At 38.8% G+C, this 23,622-nt stretch overlaps 1 protein-coding gene across 10 annotated transcripts in view; it reads right to left on the minus strand.

Annotated features, from left to right (window-relative positions):
- Positions 1-1,099: 1,099 nt before the first annotated feature.
- TAF1B (TATA-box binding protein associated factor, RNA polymerase I subunit B) overlaps positions 1,100-23,622 on the minus strand; it is a 59,363-nt gene continuing 36,840 nt past the window's right edge. For 5 of the 10 annotated variants that reach the window (XM_022554202.3, XM_089923462.1, XM_089923461.1 and 2 more), the window contains 7 exons: positions 19,430-19,577; positions 14,663-14,840; positions 14,048-14,094; positions 11,460-11,550; positions 7,394-7,464; positions 6,617-6,839; positions 1,100-1,763 (listed from right to left, as the gene is read on the minus strand). In XM_022554202.3, coding sequence (XP_022409910.1) covers positions 1,559-1,763; positions 6,617-6,839; positions 7,394-7,464; positions 11,460-11,550; positions 14,048-14,094; positions 14,663-14,840; positions 19,430-19,577 — 963 coding nt within the window. In that variant the 3' untranslated portion in view covers positions 1,100-1,558. Of the gene's footprint in view, positions 6,250-6,616; positions 6,840-7,393; positions 7,465-11,459; positions 11,551-14,047; positions 14,095-14,662; positions 14,841-19,429; positions 19,578-23,622 lie in introns of those variants that run through there. The other 5 variants (XR_016395534.1, XM_089923459.1, XM_022554204.3 and 2 more) reach the window with 5 other exon arrangements.

Raw genomic sequence — 23,622 nt, forward strand, 5'->3', positions numbered from 1 at the left:
TTGCTCAAAAATGTCCAATGGCTTCCTGTGACACACTTGGGACAAAAGCCAAAGCCCTGATCATGGCCTTGATGGCAACCTCTTCCAAGCCATCTGTTACCTCTCTCCCCTTCAACCCCAAATCTCCAGCTGACCCAAACGATTTGCTATTCCCTGAATCCATCAAGCGTACTCCTGCCTCAGAGCCTTTGCGTGTTTCCTCTGCCTGGAATGATCTTCCTCTGGATGGCTACAGGGCTTGCTCCCTTGACTGTACTTCATACGGGTGGGTCTCGACTCAAATGTCACCTCCCCAGAGGGTCCTCCTTCAATTACTTTTTACAAAATCGCCCACCTGATCACTTACCCTTTACTTTTTCTTCATTGCACTTCATGACCCCAAATATTATTTATTTGTAGACTATTTGTCCCTGCCCAATTAGAATAGATGATCTTTAAAGGCCCTGTTCAGTTCTGTACCTCCAGGGTCTGGCATGTGCCTGGAACATAGAGAAGTTGCTCAGTAAGTGTTTATTGCATGAATAAATGAACTATGAATCAGAATGCCTCATTTTCCAATATCCTCACCAGGTATTATAAACCTTTATAATCTTTGCCAATCTAACATGTGGGAAATAATATCTCCATAATTTGTATTTAATATGAGTGAGGTTGAGTATCCTATCACGTTTTTTAGCTTGGCCTTTGTTGTTGTTTTTTTTTCAGAAAGCTATCTTTTCATATCCCTTGTTCGGCTTATCTTTTTCCTATTGCTTTGCAAGTGGCATTGATACATTAAAGGAATTATTCCTTTGTCCATCATATACTACAAATATATTTTCCCAGTTTGTCATTTGCCTTTGACTTTGTAGTCACATTATCAATCTTTTCCTTTTGGTTTCTGGTTTTGAGACATCTTAGAAAGTCCTTCCCCAATCCAAGATCATCATAGCATTCACACTTGTTTTCTTCTAATACTTTATATATGTATATATAAAAGATTATAATGTTTAGATCTTTGATCCATCTGGGATTTATTCTGGGATATAAAGAGTTAAGGAAGTGATCTAGTTTAAAAAGAAAATTTAGCTTTAAAATACAATGAATACAAACTCCTGGATACCATTTATACAACATTATTATTTTAACAATGAGAACATTCATAATTTAAAAAATAAATTCAAACAAATTTCACCTGTTTTCTTTTTTTTTTTTTCCAGTATGCGGGCCTCTCACTGTTGTGGCCTCCCCCGTTGTGGAGCACAGGCTCCGGACGCGCAGGCTCAGCGGCCATGGCTCACGGGCCCAGCCGCTCCGCGGCATGTGGGATCTTCCCGGACCGGGACATGAACCCATGTCCCCTGCATCGGCAGGTGGACTCTCAACCACTGCGCCACCAGGGAAGCCCACCTGTTTTCTAATATACATTTTAATAAGCGGTTTGATACATATATTTGTATGTATGTACATGCTTGCAACAAAATTCTATTTCTCACCATTCTCTGTAATGTCATATTACAATTTGACATTACTGTCACTATTAAAATATTTTCCCCAGAAAGTTTCCATTTCATTTTTCTCAACATTTTCTTGCTTTCCTGGATCTTGAAGATTTCTTTTTTGTTGTACTGTATTTTGCTTTAAAAAGTCTCTTTTCTATTAAGCTCACTTCTTCATGGAGAAGGGAGGTCTTTATTCTTAGCAAGAAGGAGAAGAGATTTAGTATAAACTGATAACTCAGAGAAAAATTCGATTCTTCGTAGGTTGTCACATGCTTACAATAGCTAGAAGGGGAAGAAAAAGGAAGACACTACATTTAAAGGTCTTTTAGAAACGTATGCATCCATCCCTTGAACATCCCCCAAGTAACTTAAAAAATATATATGGTTAGGCTTAAAATAGTACTCTGAGCTGGAAGAAAACAGAACAATTTGGAAGGAATCCTAAATTTTATAAAGGAAAAAGATTTCAGCACTGTCCCTGGCCACCATGCCATGGGACACAGGTGGTACAGAGCCAGGTCTCATGACTTCTTCCACTCCAGATGGGCCCCCCTCTTCTTACCATGGTCAAGACAAACAAAAGCAGACAGGGAGAGATTCTGGACATATTTTAAAACAAACGAAAGAAAAAAAAAATCATCCCCAACTCCCATCCAAAATAAGACACCAGGCTTAATAATGTATGTTGCAATTCTGTATGTATTATAGAAAGAAGAGTTTACAAAGCAATTTTGCTTATTTTAAAGTAGCAGAACCTGAATCTGATCAAATCTCTCACTACCATAAAATCTCTAAAACACTAATTAAAACTGCTAACTCTATCAATCTCTAACTATATCAAGGTATAAGCAGGGGGACAGGAGATCACCTTAAGTGGTATCATGGGCTGTAATCAGTAATATCTAGACTATGGGAAATTGTACAGGACACATGACCTGGATTACTCAATAAGTAAACTGCAAGGGGGAAAAAAAAGAGATAAAGGGGGAATTTATGAATTAAAGCACTTAAGGGATATCTCTACCACCTGCAGTGTATGGACTTTACTTGGATTCTGAGTTATTTAAAAAATTACGTGGGCTTCCCTGGTGGCACAGTGGTTGAGAGTCCGCCTGCCGATGCAGGGGACACGGGTTCGTGCCCTGGTCCGGGAAGATCCCACATGCCGCGGAGTGGCTGGGTCCGCGAGCCATGGCCGTTGAGCCTGCGCATCTGGAGCCTGTGCTCCGCGACGGGAGAGGCCACAACGGTGAGAGGCCCGCGTACCGCAAAAAAATAAATTAAAAAAAAAATTACGTGACAATCAGGAAAATCTAGACATTGGCTGCATGTTTGACGAGATTAAGGAATTACTATTAGTTTTTATGTCTGATTAATGGTATCATGGTTTTATTTAAGAAAATTACAGTGTATGGGATTTTCTTCCATATAAACTGGGAGTAGAGGGGTGAAGGAGTTGGGGCATGGGGGAAGCAAGTCTAGCCATGTAGACAACTGCTGAAGTGGGGTGGCTACGGGTACAGGGGCGTTCATGATACCATGCTCTCTGCTTTTGAGTGCAATTGAAAATTTCCATAATAAAAAGTTTTAAAAAACAAGTGAACAGTACACAGAGGATATAAACGTATAGATATTATGATATATATAACATATATGGCCCTAAATTCCTGAAGGAATGTTTCTATTTGCACCACAAAGTTTGCCACACATCAGTTGTGACTATGGGTAACTACTCTTAGTTCTTTCATCTGTAAAACAGGAAAAAATAACAGTACCACCTCATAGGATGGAAAAGAGGATTGCATGAGAATATATATGAAGCACTTAACCAATGATTGGCACACAGTAAGGGCTCAAAATTGTTCACTTTCCCTACATTCCTTTAAAATTGATTTTTAAATTTTCACTTAAAATCTTAAGCCTATTTGAATAATACACAAAAAAGCTAATACCCTACTATGTTCACTAGTAGGAAATTTAAAAGCATCAACTGTTTGTGCATTGACTGATTTAATGGAAAAATCAAATATAAGTCATTGATGGTGCCCTCTTGCTTTTCTTCTTTTCTAAGTTTTAATTTTAGCTATATTAAGAGAGATTCTTTCAGACAAAATATTACCAACAAAAAGGGTAAAAATATTGTTCTCTTGCCTAGGGACCATAAGGAAAACTTTATTATTACAACAGAAAGCTAAGAAAAGGTATATGGAGTATCTGCTACAGTAAGACTTTTTATTTCTAAGTTGAATCAATAACAATATCTTTTAAGGATTACATTCCTTATCATAAACTCAGAAAGTTTAAATTTTCCTAAAGTTTTAAGTGATAAAACCAAATATAATATATAATCATTTAAATTCATCAAGATTGTTGGCTCCGCCTCAGAGAAGAAGGATAAACACCTTCGAGTATCTGAAGTGCTCTTGCAGCCTCTCTCTGCTTAGTTCTCAAGGCCTGAGTGTTCTCTAAATTATTTCATAGTACAATGTTTGTCTCTTCTGAACCCACAAAAATGAGTCCTTCTGTGTAACAAAATTCTCCATGTAGCTGAAGATCTGCTCTCTTAAACATCAAAACATTTCATTGTGACCATTTTGGATGGAAATCTTTTAAAACTCAGTTATACATTACTTGGTTATTATTAAGCAAAGCATATTCAGCATATTTGTTAAAGCCTTTAAAATTATATTGTGACAACCTGTCCACTGTTATCGTGGAAATATTAGAAAATACAGGTAGAGAGGATGCACAATTTGGGGACATGCTCTGTGTTGAAGCCGAGACGTGGTCTGGTTTATTTAGCTCTGCGGAGCTATTGTGTGTCATGAATGAACTTCAGCCCACTGTAATTTGAGTTATTTTGTCTGCTTCTGCTTCTGATGCTGGTTCCTCTATTGTTTGTCAAATGAGTATCATTTATATTTGCTGTCAAGATGCGTATCAGCAGACACCTCTCAGTCTCCTGCCTACTCTGTTTCTTTTGATGATGAGGAATTTGGAAATCAGACAACTCAGCCTGACAGAAACACACCTCCAGGCAGAGTGAGCAGGCTCCGAGTGAGCTTTCTGAGAAAAGTGTATAAGCTTTAGTCATGGACTCAGTGACCTTTTGATAGGTTAGCTGAACCCTTTTTTGCTTACTCTGTGGTTCTAGGCTATGGTCTAAATAGGCAAGTGATTCGACGGATGATTTTGGTGCATAAAATCATGGGATCATAAAATTATTCGTCTACATGGTTTGGTGTTTAGCCTTGTAATTCCTGCAGAGAAAAATATCTTGGTTGTTTCATCTCCGACTATACCAAGGTGTATTTATTTGTAACTAACTATCTTTTATTACAGTATTAAACTCATGAGGAACATCCAAAAGTCCACTGATCGTTCGACGTGAAAAGTGTAGGGTACAGGCTCCCCTCTAACTTCCCCAGGCTGACTCTGCAGACACAACAGCACCAGCACACCACGTCCTAACAGGCCCGGTCCTGTGTGTGGGCCCCTCGCGGGACAGGGCTACAGCCTTTTCTCCTCTTCTCAAGGAAAACTTAAATCTTTTTTTTTTACATCTTTATTGGAGTATAATTGCTTTACAATGGTGTGTTAGTTTCTGCTTTATAACAAAGTGAATCAGTTATACAAAAGCCATTGCACTGACTGCTCAAAGGCCTGTATCACCCCAGATGCGGAGCTGACCGAAGGTTGGGATTCTGGCCTTTCGTGGTTGCTGTTAAGACAGTTATACTCCTTAACCATTCTAGACTCAGCTAAAGTTTTTTTGAGCAGTAAATTTTAATACAGATAACTTCCTTTTAGTATCTTCTACTGTATTTTCTACATTTTATTTATCTTGACTGATACTCAACTCAGGAAGTTAAACTCTTCAACAGAAAATTAGCTTTGTTTAAAAAAATGATCATAGTTATCATTTATCGAGTATTTACTATGTGACAGACACCATACGTCTCATTTAATTCTCATGAAAACCCTATGAGGCAGCTTCTATTTTCCATTCATTCATTCAACAAATACTTGGTGAGCACCTACTATGTGCTACGCACTGTCCTAGTCTCTGAGATTTTTCATTAAATAAGACAGAGTCCCTGCACTCAAGGACCTGACATTCTAGTGTATGTATAATAATATAAATAAATATATAATAATATGTAATAAATATATAACAATACGTTATATATATAATAATATAATACATTCAATAGTGACAAAAGCTATAAGCAAAAAAGATAGGCAGGGGGGTTAGAGAGTGATGAGGTGTGTGTGGGTGTGAGGGCAGAGCTGTGATATTTTAGACAGGATGGCTAAGAAAGGCCTCTCCGAGGAAGTGAAATTTGAACAAAAACCTGAAGGAAGTGAGCCTCTGTAGACACACGGCGGAAGAGCATTCCAGGCTGAAGGTACGACACGTGCCAAGGCCTGCGCGGGGAGTGTGGCTGGCAAGCTCCAGGAGCGGCCAGGAGGCTGCTGTGAACCTGCGCGGCGAGTGTGGGCATGCGGAGGAGCGGGAGGGCAGAGAGGAGCGGGGCTGGCGGCCCCACAGGCTCTCCTGACTTTACTCGGAAGGAGATGGGAGCTGCTAGAGGTTTTGAGAAGGGGAGGAAGGTCAGTACCATACCCTGCGTTTACAATCAGGGCAACAGAGCTGTAGAGATGGTAGATTACCTGCCCACACGAGCGAGCGGCAGGGCTGGGATATGAACAGCTGGATTCACGAGCACGTCCTCTTAACTATGGGAATGTGCCTTACAGACAATTCCTATGTCAATATGGGAATGAGATTAGTATAAAAATATAAGGTTACAATCAGAAAAGTCTTTATAATCTAAAACTTCTTCCAGCTTTATTGATATATTACTGACATACAACGTATGTGAGTTTAAGGAGTCCGACATGATGGTTTGACACATGTGTATATTGTGAAATGATTATCGCCGTGAGGTCAGTCAACACGCCCATCCCTTAAACAACACTCAGTGTGTAATTCTGAGTGTCTTGATTCTAAGTTCACCACCTTCTAATTCCAACAAATCACCTATCTGGCTCTTACTACAGCCAACTCCTTCAGGCCAAACTAGAAGTTTCATCATGCTTTTTATCCTGTCATTTCTAAGAGCATCACATACCTTTTACAGAATTTCTGAGTACTCAGCCAATAGAGGGAATTCTTGGTCATCAGTGACTGGCCTTTCTGCTTCAGGACTCCCTGGAGGCTATGCCCATGGAAACAAGTTCTATCACTGCCCTCTTCGGTCCAGCTGAACTGAAAACTTGAAGGGCTTTGTTTTTCAACAGTTGGTGTTGAACCAACCAGTGTGCTAAATTGTTTTTGTAGACTCACGACCATTTCTGGAAATGAAGGAAAAAAGAAAAGGAATAAAATAAAAACTAATGTTAAATCACGAATAAAGTCTGTAGTTTACTTGATAGTAATGTACCAACGTTAGTTTCTTAGTTTTGACAAATGCACCACGGCGATATAAGAGCATGACACTAGGGGAAACTGACAGTGGATGAGGATGTCAAGGAGCTACTTAAAAAGGCTTTAAAAAGGTGAATTTTACGTTACGAACATTTTATCACAATTAAAAAAAAAAAAAAGAATGAACAAAACAACCTAAAGGCAGGTCTCCAGATAAAGAGTTCTGAAAGTCACAGATATATGGCATTTTAGATTTTGGTGGAAACTTAAGTTCTGTTTTGAATAACGCAATGTTCCTGAAATAAATAGATAAGATTCCTGTGGACATTTCTTGCAGAGGATGATGTCTCTTTGGATGTGCTTTGGAACACTTCCTAAAGAAGTGAAGAAAGTACATATGCATTTACTTTTCAAGTTAAGATACTTAGCTTTTCTACAACTGTATTGTTACTTGGCATTAACAAGAGGAAATGCAGCTCACCCCTTCTTTTATATACCACTGATCTGTCAATCGCTGAGTGGTAGAGTGGCTTTTCACTTTTCCATAGATACCTGTACAAGGTAGAAAAACATTTGGAGCAGAATGGAGAATAAATGGACCTCAACACATTTCAGAGAAGTTTCTCTAAAGCAGTGTCTGAAATTCGTGATACCCCGTGTAATAGCTCTGACTTAGAATGACCTACTGACACATGTCTGTATAGAGCTTATGACCTCGGAGTAGGCAAGTAGCACTGAAGGAGGCAGCAAGGTCACCGAAAGATATGCTCCTCCCCAAAGTCTCCCAGATGCCATAAGATCCCAAAGAAATGATTAATTACATCAAAATGCAGAAACAGGGGCTTCCCTGGTGGCACAGTGGTTGAGAGTCCGCCTGCCGATGCAGGGGACGCGGGTTCGTGTCCCAGTCCAGAAAGATCCCACATGCCGTGGAGCGGCTGGGCCCGTGAGCCATGGCCGCTGAGCCTGCGCGTCCGGAGCCTGTGCTCCGCAACGGGAGAGGCCACAACAGTGAGAGGCCCGCGTACCGCAAAATAAATAAATAAATAAATAAATAAATAAAATGCAGAAACAGCTTCCTTTACCATAAAATTCCCTTGCTGTCTGTTCTCATAAAGTGGAGCCACCTAAGAAATAACTGTTCCTCCCTGTCTTTGGCCAAATGCCCTTCTGCTGGGGATGAAGGTAGTGGTACTTCTGATTCTGATAACCTGTACAAAGTTAACTGTAAGTGCCCACCTTCTGATGTAGAGGTGTAATCATGGTTAATAGGTGATGGTCTTCCTGAAAATTACGGGTGAACTAAATTTTAATGAACCATACCACATTTAAAATATTCAGAGAGCTTCTCATTTGTGATTCTTTCAAATATCTTTTTGTTATTTATTTTATCAAATAATAAGTGACAACATACTCAAGGTAAAAAATCTCTTAATAATAAAGAAGTTCCCTAAACAGTCTAATCCCACTCCCTAGATAAACCCACTGTTAAAAATTCCTTGTGAATACCTAATCTAGATAGATTTTCTTATGTATTTATAACAAACGCCCATACAGGTGGCAATTATGCTATAGTCAAGGAGGCACTCTTACTTCCTTGGGGTCATATGCCCAGAAGATGGGATAAGTGGGCGATCTAAAATAATAATACTGTTTAGATAGTCCTTCTTTAAAAATTTACTTTACTTTGTTTACCTCTTCCCAAAACTACAAAAGCTACAAAAAACAGTGGTCCACTACAAAGTCCTAACATTTTCTCCAGGATGCCACAAAGCCCTGTATGCTTTGTTCGTCCAGTCTCCCCACGTGACTTGTTTCCCCACTGTTAGAAATTAAGGTATAATTTACATGTAGTAAAACTGACCCTGTTCAGTGCACAGTTCCACTAGTTTGGATAAACACATACAGTTGTGTAACCACCACAATTAATCTACAGAACAGTTCCACACTCCAAAAATCTCTCATGCCTCTTGACAGTCAGTCAACCCCTCTCCATACCCACAGCTGAACTTGATCTCAGACAACCACTGATCTGTTTTTCTATCCCTATAGTTTAGCCTTTTCCAGAATGTCATACGAATGAAATTAGACCAGATGTAACCTTTTGAGTCTTTCATTAGCATACTGTATTTATGAGTCACTCATATTTCTGGATGTATCAGAAGTTTGTTCCTTTTTACTGCTGAATAGTATTCCATTTTACAGATATGCTACTGTTTATCTGTTTACCAGCTGAAGGGCATCTGGGTTGTTGCCAGTTTTTGGCCACTGTGAATGAAGTATATATACCTACATATATTCATATATAGATTTTTGTGTGAACTTAATCTTTTGCCCATTTAAAAACCTGAATTGTTTGTTTTCTTACTGTATGAGAATTCTTCATATATTCTAGATGCAAATCTTTTATCAGATATGTGATTCACACATATTTTCTCCCAACCTGTAGCTTCTCTTAACAGGGTCTTTTGAAGAACAGAAATTCTTTCTTCTGATGAAGTCTAATTTATCTTTTTTTTTCTTTTATGAATCATGCTTTTGGTATCACGTCTAAGAAAATTTTTGCCTAACCTAAAAGGCTGCAAAGATTTTCGGCAAGTGCTTTGAAATTTTCCTCCGTGTTCTTCTCAACATCTCCATGGAAACTGGAAGTCATCAAAGCAGTCTCTAAAGGGGTTTTTAGGCTTTCAACTACTGTTTATTAGTGTTTTTCATAATCCCATGCATAGGGACCCATGCTTAGTAACTTCTATCTGACAATACGGAAGATGATGTCCAGAAGAACAGAGAGGAAAATTAGAAATTTATGTCAACAATGGAGGTGGGGTAGGGTAAAACAGGTAATCAGCACGCACTGGGGCTCTGTGCCCACACATCAGTCAGTAGTGACTTACATAAGTTACCTCACTCGGCCCAAAGCACATACTCTATGAAGGATCTTGGTAATGGATCCCCTGGACAAGCTCCTCCCTGGGGCCTGGCGTCTGTCTGGAAAATGCCATTTTGATACTAGACGTACTTTCTTTGGTCACTAAATTCTCCCATAAAGTAGCTAAAAGTCAGGAAGTCTTAGATGTGCAACTGATTGTAGCACTGCAACATGAGTTTGGGCTCTAATAGCTATGTCTGAAGTGTAAGCTGTTGCCCAGTTTGAGTTCATGAATGCCTATTCACTACTGAGACGCCCAAGTGGCATGGCCCCTGAATACCTAGCCTCGCAGTATCGGTCAAGACAACCCCAGCTGGCCCCCAAAATGAAGGTCCAATGGCTGATTCTCCAGGACAACCTAAAAACACAGGATAACCTTCTGTTCTTGCTGCTACTCTTATACCTGCTGAGATCCAATGACTTTTCCAACAAGGAAGAGGAAGGGCCCACCCAGTTCCCCGGGGGCCTGCGGCTTTCAGAAGTTCACCTCCCACCTCTTCTCCCTCATCATTATCCAACCTGAACAGGAAGAAACTGCTCATCTTCTCCCCTTTTCGGCAAGGATCCTCTCTCCCACAGCACTTTATTCATCCCTGTAAGTCTGTTTCTCTGTTTAAATGCTCTCTTAAATTTAGAGGAAAAATAATCTAATTCTGCCCGCAAAAACTGAAATTTAGTTGTTAGTTAGAGTATAAAGCAGGCATTACTAGCCCTATTTTATTGATGAGGAAACTGGAGCTGAATGATCATTTTAACTAATTTGAGGAACACTGACTTTTCTCAAGGGATATAAAATTACTTGATCAAGCGAGTACTACTGTAAATTTACATAAACTAGAGAGATGTTAACTTTTTCTTCAAAGTCTCACAGAGACTCCAAGTTCTAAGAATAGATATAAAACCGTTCAAATCAGAGATCTATAGCAATGTACCCTATATTACATAAGATAGTGTCTCTGAAAATTTATGAGCTAACTATGTTTTAGTGCACTGAGGCTAAGAACTTAAGTCCTTTGCCCACAGTCAAACAGCTGGCTGTAATACAATCAGGGTTCAAGCCCTGCACTGTCTCTAACGCTACGCTCTTTCCACTCTAGCACAATGGACCTACATCAGAACGAGAGCTCAAAGTCAAACAGTGAGACTGACTGAATTAAGTATACTACTTTCTTTCTGCTTTCCTTTGTTTTGATTTTTATAGGGAACTTTATTTGGGGGGAACATTCCAATTACATATGTCACAGGCTGCCATTTGTAATCTTTGTAATATTGGGAAGCATAGATGGGAGATGATCCACTTTGAGAAAGGAAAGAGGGAGGAATATCAGAAATGCAGGAGAGAGTCATGCGAATCATAAACAGTTGAAGACTAAGTACAATATGGTACCCTGGATTGGATCCCGGATCAGAAGAAGGACATTAATAAAAAAGGACATTATTAGTTTAGTTAATAGTAATAGAAAGAAGAAAAAAGTTAATTTGGATAGATGGGTCAATAGTTCTAGAAAAAATGTCACAATGCTGGTGAGTCTAAACTGATGAAACTTCAGCTTTCAAATGTAAAGTAACAGGCTTGAAAATAAAGTAGGTAAATCTAAAACTAGAAGAGATAACATACTTTGCCCTGGCTTCCTCCCACTTTTGTTTTTTTTCATCAACAGCTGTCTTCATAACTTGGTACCATTTTCTGAAATCAAACCATGGCTTATCTGAAAGAAATGAAATCCATGATTATTAACCAAATATGTCAATTATAACACACACTGTTCCTCTGAGTCTTCACTCACTGATGTGACTCAGCATTTATATACCAGCCCTCGGAGACTACGGAGGGAGGTGCTGCTGTATCCATGCTAACACCACTGCTGAGCAACCTGCCGTCACTCCCTTCTCTGAGTTCCTACCTGTACTGTGGCCCTAACTAAATTATACCAAAACCAAAAATGTCTGTTTCTCCTAGATTTGACTATCACCCCCCTGAGAACAGAAGACATATTTTGTTTATGTAGAAGACTACACAATCAGGCCTCTTCCTCCTGACCCAAATCCCAGCACAGTGCCTGGCACAGGGTGGTGCTCCAATATGTCTAGGAATACATGAATTAAGGGACAAACGATGGCTATATGTGTGCAACGGCACCAGACTTCTAGTTTCATCAGCTCCTATTTCTGTGCTTCCTAATCCTAATCCAAATCCAAAGACTCTAGAGATAAGTAGGAAAGTGGATTGCATTGGACAGGTGGAGTGATGTCAGGGTGAGACAGACAACAGAATTGAATATATAGTCAAGCATAAAACTACACTCCTCACTCTTTTACTCAGTCCATGTGGGGAGATGGGAAGAGTAGGGAGGAGAAAATTGAAATTCAAGGTAAAGCAGGAAAGCGGCTTAGAGAGCGAGGAAGTCTGAAGGAAGGAAGGCTGGCAGGAGGAGGATGGCTGAGTGAGAGGCTGAATTTCTTATATATTCTCTAATGAAGACAGTCTACCTTCAATGTCTAGTTAAAAATCTTTCAACTGGCCAATATAATCATTACTTATGGCCTTGTAGGCCACAGAGCAACAGAGCCACAGAGGACAGGCAACTAAAGCTATAAGGAAGGAGGAAAACTATAACAATTAATAGAACACAAGGTTCTTTGACCTTAAGTGAGTCATAACTTCTGAAACTCCTCATCAGTAATGTGGGAAGGCAGGGGGACAGTGGACAGCTAAGGAGCAGAGAGAATGGGGACCACAATCCCTGCCCTGCTGACACTGTAGGTTTATTTTGAGGGTCATGGGAAGACAATATGTCAAAGCACCCTTTACTCTAAATGTCTACACAGTCTATGAAGGCCCTTTAACGTCAGAAAACATCTTGTCCAACCTTTTACTCTATGTAGGAGCCAACGTGAAGCAATGTGCAGAAAGAAGCATGCTGCACATGTTCTGGAAAGAACACACAAACTAATTGCCACCATTAAATCTAAGCTCCTAAAGCCAATGAACATATGTGTGGCATCTTAAAAAAAAGTCAAACTCATAGAAATAGAGTAAAAAAGTGGCTGCCAGGGGCTGAGGGGTGTGGGAAAGAGGGCGAGATTGGTACAAGGAGACAAACTTTCAGCTGTAAGATGAATAAGCTCTAATGTAAAACATGGTGACTATAGTAGGTAATACTGTATTGTACACCTGAAATGCACTAAGAGAGAACGTAAGTATTCTCACACATACAAAAAGGTAAATATGAGAGGTGATGGATGTGTTAATTGACTTCATGGGAATCTTTTCACAATGCAAACACATCAAATTGCTACAATGTACACTTTAAATATCTTACAATTTTATATGAAAATTATACCTCAAAAAAGCTGAAATTAAAAATAAAACAATGAACATAAATCCTAGTGAGAACATTAAGAAACTGGAATTGAATGTAAGAATTCATGCATTTACCACACTTTATTAAGTGGATATTAGGCCAGTCACTCTGCTAGATATTAAAGATACATTAAAAAAAAGAAAGTAAAAAAGATATGGCCCCTCCCTCTAGAAGCTTGCAACCTACCTGCTTGTCTGCCTGCCTGTCACTTACACAACAGTCACTATGTGGCAGATACTCCAGGCACTGTACAAATACTGGCAGCCTAACAGGGATAGAAATGCTCAGTCCGCTAGTTACAATTCAGTGTTTTAAACAACTAAGAGAAGTCTGGACAGGAGTGGCTGTGGCAGGGTCATCGGTTCTGGTTTGGGAACAGGTGAGCTGGGGAGTAGGTGTGAAGAGAGGCCAAAGAGGGCATTTACGTTGCGTCTTGAAGCATGAAGGTGGACTTGCCAGGGATAGAAGGAGTTGGGGGGAAGAAGGAAGGAACACTTCAGGTAGAAGGACCAATGTGAGCAAAGGTTGAAGGCACTGGAATAGACGGTACACTCACAAAGCTGCCAGTAGGTTCATGGTCTAGTATGGCTAGTGAGTAGGAGCTGGGAACTAAAAAGCAGGCTGGCCTTTACACACAGAAGTCAGTGAGGTTTTTTAGTAGCCTTGAGATATAATTAAATAATTATACATATAAAACATTCCGGTACAAGGTACAATTTGTATATATGTGTATGTATATGTGTATGTGTATATTTCTCAAAGTTTCTTCCCTGTGTTTATTGTATCTTTTAATCCACCATTTACAATCATTTTGAGTTTGATTCATAAAAAAAGTAAGTACCTTCTTCATTCTTTTCATTATATTTCTCAGCAATATTAGACAAAGACCTGGAGATACAAATAAACAAATCAATTTATTTAGAAATCATTTATTGGAAGACAGTTAAATTTTGAATTCTTCTGAAGGAAACGTATAGAACAGTACTTGAAACTGATGCCAACTTTTAATGGAGAAGCTATCACTGAAACAGGGAAGGAGACACTATAAATACTGCCACTCCGTTGGCACTTTAAGATTCTTTTACTTTCCAAAATAATCTTTGAAGACACATAGTGCCAGAAGCCTAAAGGTATACAGATGAAGTGCTAAATGACTCTTTAGGATTTTGTATGATGATTTAAAACTCAGGAATCAGTAGAGCAATGATAAACACGTGTATCTACCTAAAAATAGGAAGAAAACATGATCCAAACAACCTACTAAGGGAAAATGAAATCTCTCACAACTAGCTGAGTCAAAATATTATGTACGAAGTAACTGTTGCTACTAGTCAATGTTCTATTAACACCTGAGAGTCTCTATTTTCTACTGAGATATAGCATATGGATTCCTTTACTCTGAATAATTAGGTAAAAGCAATACAATTTTCTCCTCATAAGACTGACATACACTTACCATTCTAAATTGTCATCCAATAAAAAGAGCAGTTTCAATACCACTACAATGACAGCTACAGCTTGTACATCATATTTAACAGTTTTTCCCTTTTTAGCTATAGGATCAAATGTTAGAAAATCCACTTCTCCCATTCCAGTCACTTTTACCACGTGGCAGGTTAAATCATGCATTTCATCTGTTGAAGAATAAAAGAGTAAAATGTGAATTAAATTCTTTGGCTAACTAGACTATACTAATGTGTAGATCTATGAGATAAGTTTATCTTAAAATATGATACTATGCTAGAACTCTGAGACATACATTTTGTAAATAAAATCAACCAAGAAATGATATTTGTATAGAAAAATTAATGGTTGAACGCTAGCAAGGAGTATCTTCTCCTATTTTGACTTCCCCAAACATCTGCTATTTATAGGACACATCTTGCCACCTACTGCACAGCCACACATCGTTTTTCTATTGTTTCATCCATGTTTCTTGTCTGTGTTTCTACAGCAATTTGCATTTACCTGAAACTAACTCTCCTGTAAGACCAGGAGCTTCTCTAAAAATGCACTCACTCACCAGCAGGAAGCCTGGCTAGCACACTGGAAGCCTGATGTGCATCTCACCAGCTGCACTGCTTTCCCAAAGAAACTACATGCTCAGCACAGACCGCATCTATTATTCAAGGCTGAATAATGTGGGACTCGGAGTCAGAAAATCTACGGCCTATGTATTTAGGCTTTCTAATCATTAGCTTTGTAACTCCAAATTAGAGTCACCTAACCTCAGTTTCTTAATTTGTAAAATGGGTTATGGTGAGGATAAACATTAAATAAGATAGCACAAGTGAATATACTTTGAAAACTCTAAATTACTAAGCAAATTTCTTTACTCACTAATTTAAGTACCTAGGATGTACCATATTCTATTTTAATTAAATTCAAGTAGAATGGCTATTATTTATAAGAGCATAATAAATTGTATTGTATTGAATCTCCTACATGCATTCAGTCATTATATCCTATTGATTCTATTCTCTTAATGTAGTATACAATACTTCAATTTTATAGTAGTATATACAATATTACACACAGCATATATATTACTATATATAGTATGTAGTATTATATATAGTATATATTATTACATATAGAATTATTACTATAAAGAACGGCATTTCTTGAAAACTGTCTCCCCTATTTATTTAAAATTAATTATCTTGAAACTTTCTCTTATGCCAAAAGTACAGAGTAATAAAAAAGCAAGTGGGAGAAATTATGAGGAAGGAAGCCAGGACAGCAGAGAAAAACTAAGCAGTACAGGATTCTGAACTGGAGCATTATGTGGAAAGAACACTAGCTTTGGAATGGGACGGCTGCATTTAAGTATGTACTCAGCCATCTACCAGCCAGGTGTCACTCAGTTTGCCTATGTTTCATCTATAAATGAGAATACTCACCTGCCCACCCTTCCCACCTTCACAAATGAGGTAATATAGATGGAGGCACTTTGGAAACTCTGTAATAAAGTTCCCCACAAATTATATACTGATTGTGAAAACTGCCAGAAATTCTCTCTGGCAGGCTCCTCAGTCCCAGTATGAGGGACAATACTAAGAAATGTGTTTGGAGTTCACTCAAAGCCATCAAAGAGGCAGTGCTTACTCAGTAAGGGTGTGTGTGTGACATGCTTGCTAAAACCTTTCTACCGAGTTCCAGAGATGACACTGTCATACTAAGGGCACTGAGGAGGGGCATTTGTTGCCCCAGTATGCTTAAAACCACTTTTAGCTTTCTGGGAAAGGGCCAAATACATGGGTTTCTTCTTTTTGATCAACAGCACCATAGAACTGATAGTACTGTAGAGAGCAAACTTTAAATTTTGAAAATGGCAGTATTCTAGAGGTCTTCTTATAATCTTATGGGTGCTTTGTCAATCAATGACACATTTTACAATATAAATCTTAAGGTGCAGGGACTTCCCTGGTGGTGCAGTGGTTAAGAATCCGCCTGCCAATGCAGGGGATACGGGTTCGAGCCCTGGTCTGGGAAGATCCCACATGCCACGGAGCAACTAAGCCCGTGCGCCACAACTACTGAGCCTGCGCTCTAGAGTCCGCGAGCCACAACTACTGAGCCTGAGAGCCACAAATACTGAAGCCCGTGTGCCTAGAGCCCGTGCTCCACAACAAGAGAAGCCACTGCAATGAGAAGCCCACGCACAGCAATGAATAATAGTCCCTACTTGCCGCAACTAGAGAAAGCCCGCGAGTAGCAACAAAGACCCAACGCAGCCAAAATAAATAAATTAATGAAAAAAACAAAATCCTAAGGTGCAGGGACTATTACATGTTAGTCTGTCGATCTATTTTGTGTGTTGTTTCCCCCCCACAATTAAGTAATACAAACTCAGTACAGGACATTTACAAGACACATAAAGGTAGAAGAAAGGAAAAAAGGCATTGCCATAGCTTAGAAATAGCACTTCAATATTTTGGTATATTTATTTCTAATATTTTAATGAATATTTTAATTTTATGTAGCTATGCTTATATATAATTTTATAATTTGGCCCATTTCATTTTTATTATAACATAAACATTTGCCATGTTTTAACTCTTCACAAACATGATGTTAAAAGCTGCATAATGTTCCACAATGTAAAATAACATTGTTTACTTAAACATTACCTTTCTGTTGGATATTTATTTCTAACTTTTCAGTATAAATAAAGAGGTCAATAACATTTGTGTATACTTTTTTTTTCTATATTTCAAATTATTTCTATTAAACAATTTGTGAGAAGTAAAATTTCTCTATCCTGGTTCTTTTTAATACAGTCTCCAAAAAGGCACTTAAACATATCAGATGCTAGTAGTGTCTCTCTGCCTATTATAATGGTTTTAATTCTACTTGTTACTCTCAGGAAGAGTTAGGTAAGAAACAGTATTAAATCACACACACTGGTCAGAAAATACTGCCACCCTCATCTCTGTCCAACAGCAACTACGTGAGCTAGACACTTTCCATAACCCAGCCCGTGTCAGTTACGTGTTGGTAATTCCTTGTATTCCTTCCATATCTTAGCATTCCCATTATAAGCTCAGGGTTTTGGAGTATATGAGAGAACACAGGAGCCTTCCATATTTTGAAAGAACCATCAAAAAAGTAAATGAAAAAAACCAAAATCCAAAACAATAATCTGATCTATGTAACATGCCAAAGCGCAGAAATCAGACTTTACAAATTCTGGAGTCTTTTTTAAAAAAATTGATTTATTTTTGGCTGCTGCGTTGGGTCTTCGTTGCTGCGCACGGCACTTCTCTAGCTGCATTGAGCGGGGGCTACTTTTGGTTGCAATGTGCAGGCTCCTGATTGCGGTGGCTTCTCTGTTGTGGAGCACGGGCTCAGTAGTTGTGGCACGCAGGCTCAGTAGTTGTGGCGCACGGGCTCTAGAGCACAGGCTCAGTAGTTGTGGAGCAAGGGCCCAGCTGCGCCGCGGCATGTGGGATCTTCCCGGACCAGGGCTCGAACCCGTGTCCCCTGCATTGGCAGGGGGATTCTTAACCACTGCGCCACCAGGGAAGCCCCCAAATTCTGGAATCTTAATCAAATAGCTAGTGACTTCTGAAATCTTAACCAGAGACGTACATTCTTTAGCTTAATAAATGATGCATTTGGGGCTTCCCTGGTGACGCAGTGGTTGAGAGTCCCCCTGCCGATGCAGGGGACACGGGTTCGTGCCCCAGTCCGGGAAGATCCCACGTGCTGTGGAACGGCTAGGCCCGTGAGCCGTGGCCGCTGAGCCTGCGCGTCCGGAGCCTGTGCTCCGCAACGGGAGAGGCCACAGCAGTGAGAGGCCTGTGTACCACAAAATAAATAAATAAATAAATAAATGATGTATTTGAAAAGTTTAAATTTTTTTTCCTTTTTAAAAAAATATTTTAAAAGTATAGACTTAATATTTACATTTGCGTATATATGTTACTCCAATTTATGTTTATAGTTAAAATTATACCATACATACAGTTTTACATATTGTTTTCATATAACATATGTATTTTCCTCCCCTATTAAAAATACATTCAATCACATTTCTTATATTGCTTAAGCAATAATATAGTCACACCATGTTTGTATTTTCTGTTAAGAATAGAAATCCTGCATTTCTCACATTTCTAGTTTGGCAAGAAATTCAAGAATGGATTCCATCGGCAGATTCCATTCGGGTTACCTGTGTCTTGGTATATTGTGAACAACAGCTAGTAAGGCTGTCTTCACATTCTGCGTTTCATCCTACCAGACTTGGAACTCCATTTCTTTTAGGGACTGGAAATAGCAATATATTAGCGAACAACAAAAATGTTACCATAGATTAACTTCTGGGATTTTTAAAATTAGAATTCTTTATGTAATAATCATGCTTCATGCAAATGAAGAAGTGCTGCTTTTCTGGGGGGAGTGGGTGCCTAGGTAATTAATAACACATACTGAAACACGTGTTACTTTACTTGTACTCAGCAAACTTACTGTAAAAACCGAACATATTCTCTCAAACTTATCCCTCACACCAAAATAGAACTCATTATTTCTGAACAGTGTCCTTTTACCCATTTTAAATGGTCCAAAATATTTTAAGAAAGGATTTTAAAATTAAGCTTCATGTTACTATGGACCCTGTCAGGTGACTCTAATAGTTTCTGATTTGAGAAGATGCAATATATTGTTCATGACAATTTAGTAAGTCAAAGCTTGCTCATTATCTACACCACACACTTACCAGGGAGATTGACTTCCATCAAGTATTTCATACACAAGATGTTTGGATGAAGATAGCAGTCTTCAGTTATGTCTGGAAAACGTGGCAAATCTAAAAATGTGGCAACTTCAATTATTTTTTTATAGATATCTTCATAGTTAGGCCAAGACTGGAATGAAAGAGATAGTCAAGGTAGCAATTTTTACAACACAAATTATTTTAAAAACTACTTTCTGATTTTAAAAGTAATATGGGGACTTCCCTGGTGGCGCAGTAGTTAAGAATCTGCCTGCCAATGAAGGGGACATGGGTTCGAGCCCTGGTCTGGGAAGATCCCACATGCCGCGGAGCAACTAAGCCCGTGTGCCACAACAACTGAGCCTGCGAGCCACAACGACTGAGCCTGAGCTCTAGAACCCATGAGCCACAACTACTGAGCCCGAGTGCCACAGCTACTGAGCCCGTGTGCCCAGAGCCCATGCTCTGCAACAAGAGAAGCCACCTCAATAAGAAGCCCATGCACCGCAACGAAGAGTAGCCCCCGCTCACCACAACTAGAGAAAGCCCAGGCGCAGCAACAACGACCCAACGCAGCCAAAAAAGAAAATAAATTAAAAAAAATGTTTTTAAAATAAAAAACAAAAAAAATAAAAGTAATATGTATTCATTGAATAAAATTTGGAATGTAGAGAAAAGCATTAAGGGGAAACGCCCATAAATCCCAAATACCCTCACTAAGCAGTTTTCAACAGTAATAGTGGTCAATTAAAATTCTATCTGGCTCATAAAACTCTCACTGGCCTTACCCATGGTATAGTGAAATCATTCCTTCTTGCCAATCATGGAAGAATCTGGTATACAGCTGCAACCCAACTGGAGTTACAATGTCGTCATAATCACTCCAAAGCACGACTTCCCTCTCACCCTCCTTCACCAGCACCCTCTCGCCAATCTTCAAATTCACAGCTAACAGATTTAGCTCAGTGTTACATAATATTCACATGCTTCTATGTGAGAGATGACACCAGGCTTTAAGTCTAATAGATAAAAATGTGCAATTCAAACTTCTATTTTCCCACATTAATAGCCTATAAGAGTGTCTTACAGAATTCAGGAAAATCTATGAGCTAATATTAATAAATTAATTCTGTTCACTTTAAGATCACCCTTGTAGTTTATTGGGTATGCTACTTATATTTCTGCAATTTCCAAACATTCTTCTTATTAATACTACATATAATTTTTCTTCATTTACTCATCCACTCACATAAAAATATTAAATTTAGAGTCTATTCTATGCAAGATACTTTGGGAAATATAAAGATGAATAAAGTGATCTCTTCAAGGAGTTTATACTCTAGAAAAGAGATCAGTGTACAAAAATAACTATAGGATAAGATAGAAAAGTTATCGAGTACTACAAGCAAGATTTTTTTTTAAGGCTTATGGGATTTCAGAAAAACTAACATTTCTGATACGGCAGGACCCCATTAAAACTAGGCCTGAATACAAACATTCTGGAAACCTGTTTGGCAGTATCTGTTAAAGTTGAGTGTGGACATATTCTACAGCAAAGCAGCTCTAGCTACATATACCCAACAGAAATGTGCATGCATGTCCATGAAAAGACATGCACTAGAATGTTCATAACACTGTTTGTGAAAGTCCCAAGCTAGAAACTACCCAAATGCCATCACCAATAGAGTAAGTACAAGAATAACTATCTAGTAAATTTTGATACAGTCTCACAGTGGAACATTATACAGCAGAGAAATGAATGCTCTACATGCAACAGTATGAATGAATCTTCAAAACATAATGTTAAAAGAAGCCAGATGCAAAAGAGAATGACTCCATGTATGTAAAGTACAAAACTCAGCACCGAGCTTCTAGTCTACACGGTTAGAAGTCAGGAGAGTGATTGATTACTCTTGGAGTCGTGGAGGTAATGACTGCAAGTGAGCATAAGGGTGGAGCTCCTAGGGTGCTAAGGTTGTTTCCTTTTCTCGGGGCTGGTTCAGGTTATGAAAATTCATCAGGTTGGGTACATTTGTGATATGTTCACTTTTCTGTATGTATGCCTATTTAAAAAAAAAAGTGGTAAGAGAGAAAGATAATATCAGCTCAATAAACTATTTTGTGTAACAGAATCACTTCATACATCACCTTGTAGGAGAAATAATCTAATTGGCAAATTCAGAGTTGGAAAGACCTTTAAAAGTATATGGTCTAACTTTACAAAATCCCCAGCAGGTATATGTCTAGCCCTTCTTGTAAATCTCCAGTGATGGGAACTCAATACCTTCCCTGAAGGTAGTCTATTCCATTTTTAATGGGTTTAATCATTAAAAAGTTCTTCCTTATTCTAAGGAAAAATCTGTTTCCCAACAATTTGTGCCAATAATACCATTATGTCATGTCTTGCCCATTTTCTAAATGTGTGAAGGTGTTTGGAAGCCAACTGAAGGAATGAATATTTCTCTGTTAAATGTTTCTTTGGTACATTCAGCTCATATGCAATTATAAAGCACAAGGAAATGCTTTATAATGGTACAAGACTATGCTTATAGGGACTTCCCTGGTGGTTCAGTGCTTAAGAATCTGTCTTGCAATGCAGGGGAAGCTGGTTTGATCCCTAGTCTGGGGACTAAGATCCAGCACGCCGCAGGGCAACTAAGTCCACGTGCCACAAATAGAGAGCCCGCACACCGCAACTAATGAGCCTGTGCACTGCAACAAAAGATCCCGCGGGCCGCAACTAAGACCCGATGCAGCCAATAAATAAATAAATATTTTTTAAAAAGAGTATGCTTATAGAAAACAATCAAAGTGTTAACTATGCCTGATTTTACTTTGCCTGGGGTTACAACCTTCTTTGTATTGTATTTATTTTGATACCACTATTTCAATGTCTAAACTCGAGTTTTATCAGGAAAAAAAAGGCTTTCAATTAGCTGTATTATTAACATGATTAATCTGTAGCTGAAGAATACAAAGTAAATTTCTGTCAATCCAAAATAGCAATGTGGCCTTTCAAGTCTTTTTTTAAATGTTGAGATACAGTAATTCTACTTGTATGCTAAAATACTATTAATTGTATTCTAATCTGTGAATTTAAAAGAGAAAAAAGGAAAACATATATTCTCAGTGACTTTTGGCAAAAGCTCTTTTTTCTTTATAAAATTAACTTATTTAGACATCTGCTGCATTTCGCACAAAATCTGAAGCATCTTTTCAAGTTAAAACAATTAACATTACTGACAAGATTTATGGCAACCCTAAGCCTTTCAAATAATGAAGGCAGGAGATGAAATTAAGTACTTTTATCTGCAAACAAAACAAACACTAGAGCAGTGCATGTTCCCCTCTGAAAAATAACCATCTCAAAAAACCAATTTAATGGATGATAAATTCATGACAAGTAATTGCAAGGTCATTAATGAAAAGGAATCTGGTAAGCTAAAACACCCACAATAACATCCGCTCCCTTCCGCCTCTGACATCGCTTGAAATGGTGGCCCAGTTGTCCCTACAGGGCTGGCTATGGACTAATCTCCCTAGACATCTGCTCCTATTCCAACCAAGGCAGGCCACTCTTGAACCACTAGCTCAGCAAAGTATCCAACCTTGGGCAGAAGGCTGGGAGTACTGTTACACAGCATTGTTTTAGAGAATATGATCACAGTGTCACATTTTTCTTTCTGTCCCATTGTCCTTAGCCTGGAGAGGTGAATCAGGCTCTAATTTTGACAAGATTCCAAAACATGGATATATAATAATTACAGTGAACATTTAATGACTGTGTTAGAATAGTCTTACTTTGACTTTTAGAAAATGCATGCATGTACAGAACACACCCAAGGAAAGGGTCTCATAGAAGCTGCTGGGTCTTTGTATTTTCATTTGGCGTGGGGAATCTCTGATGTATTAAGTAGAATAAGAGGACTACCAGAATCCTGTTTAAAACTTCGCATATTTAGTTAAGGTATAATAGCACTTTGTTTTATACTGGTTTTTGGTTATCTGCTAATTAGTCTACTTTTTTTTTTTCTGGTATGCGGGCCTCTCACTGTTGTGGCCTTTCCCGTTGCGGAGCACAGGCTCTGGACGCGCAGGCTCAGCGGCCATGGCTCACAGGCCCAGCCGCTCTGCGGCACGTGGGATCTTCCCGGACCGGGGCACAAACCCGTGTCCCCTGCATCGGCAGGCGGACT

This window comes from Delphinapterus leucas, chromosome 13, assembly GCF_059928025.1.
Source record: "Delphinapterus leucas isolate spDelLeu-1000000601 "Yukka" chromosome 13, BTC_Dleu_Yukka2, whole genome shotgun sequence".
Taxonomy (NCBI): Eukaryota; Metazoa; Chordata; class Mammalia; order Artiodactyla; family Monodontidae; genus Delphinapterus; species Delphinapterus leucas.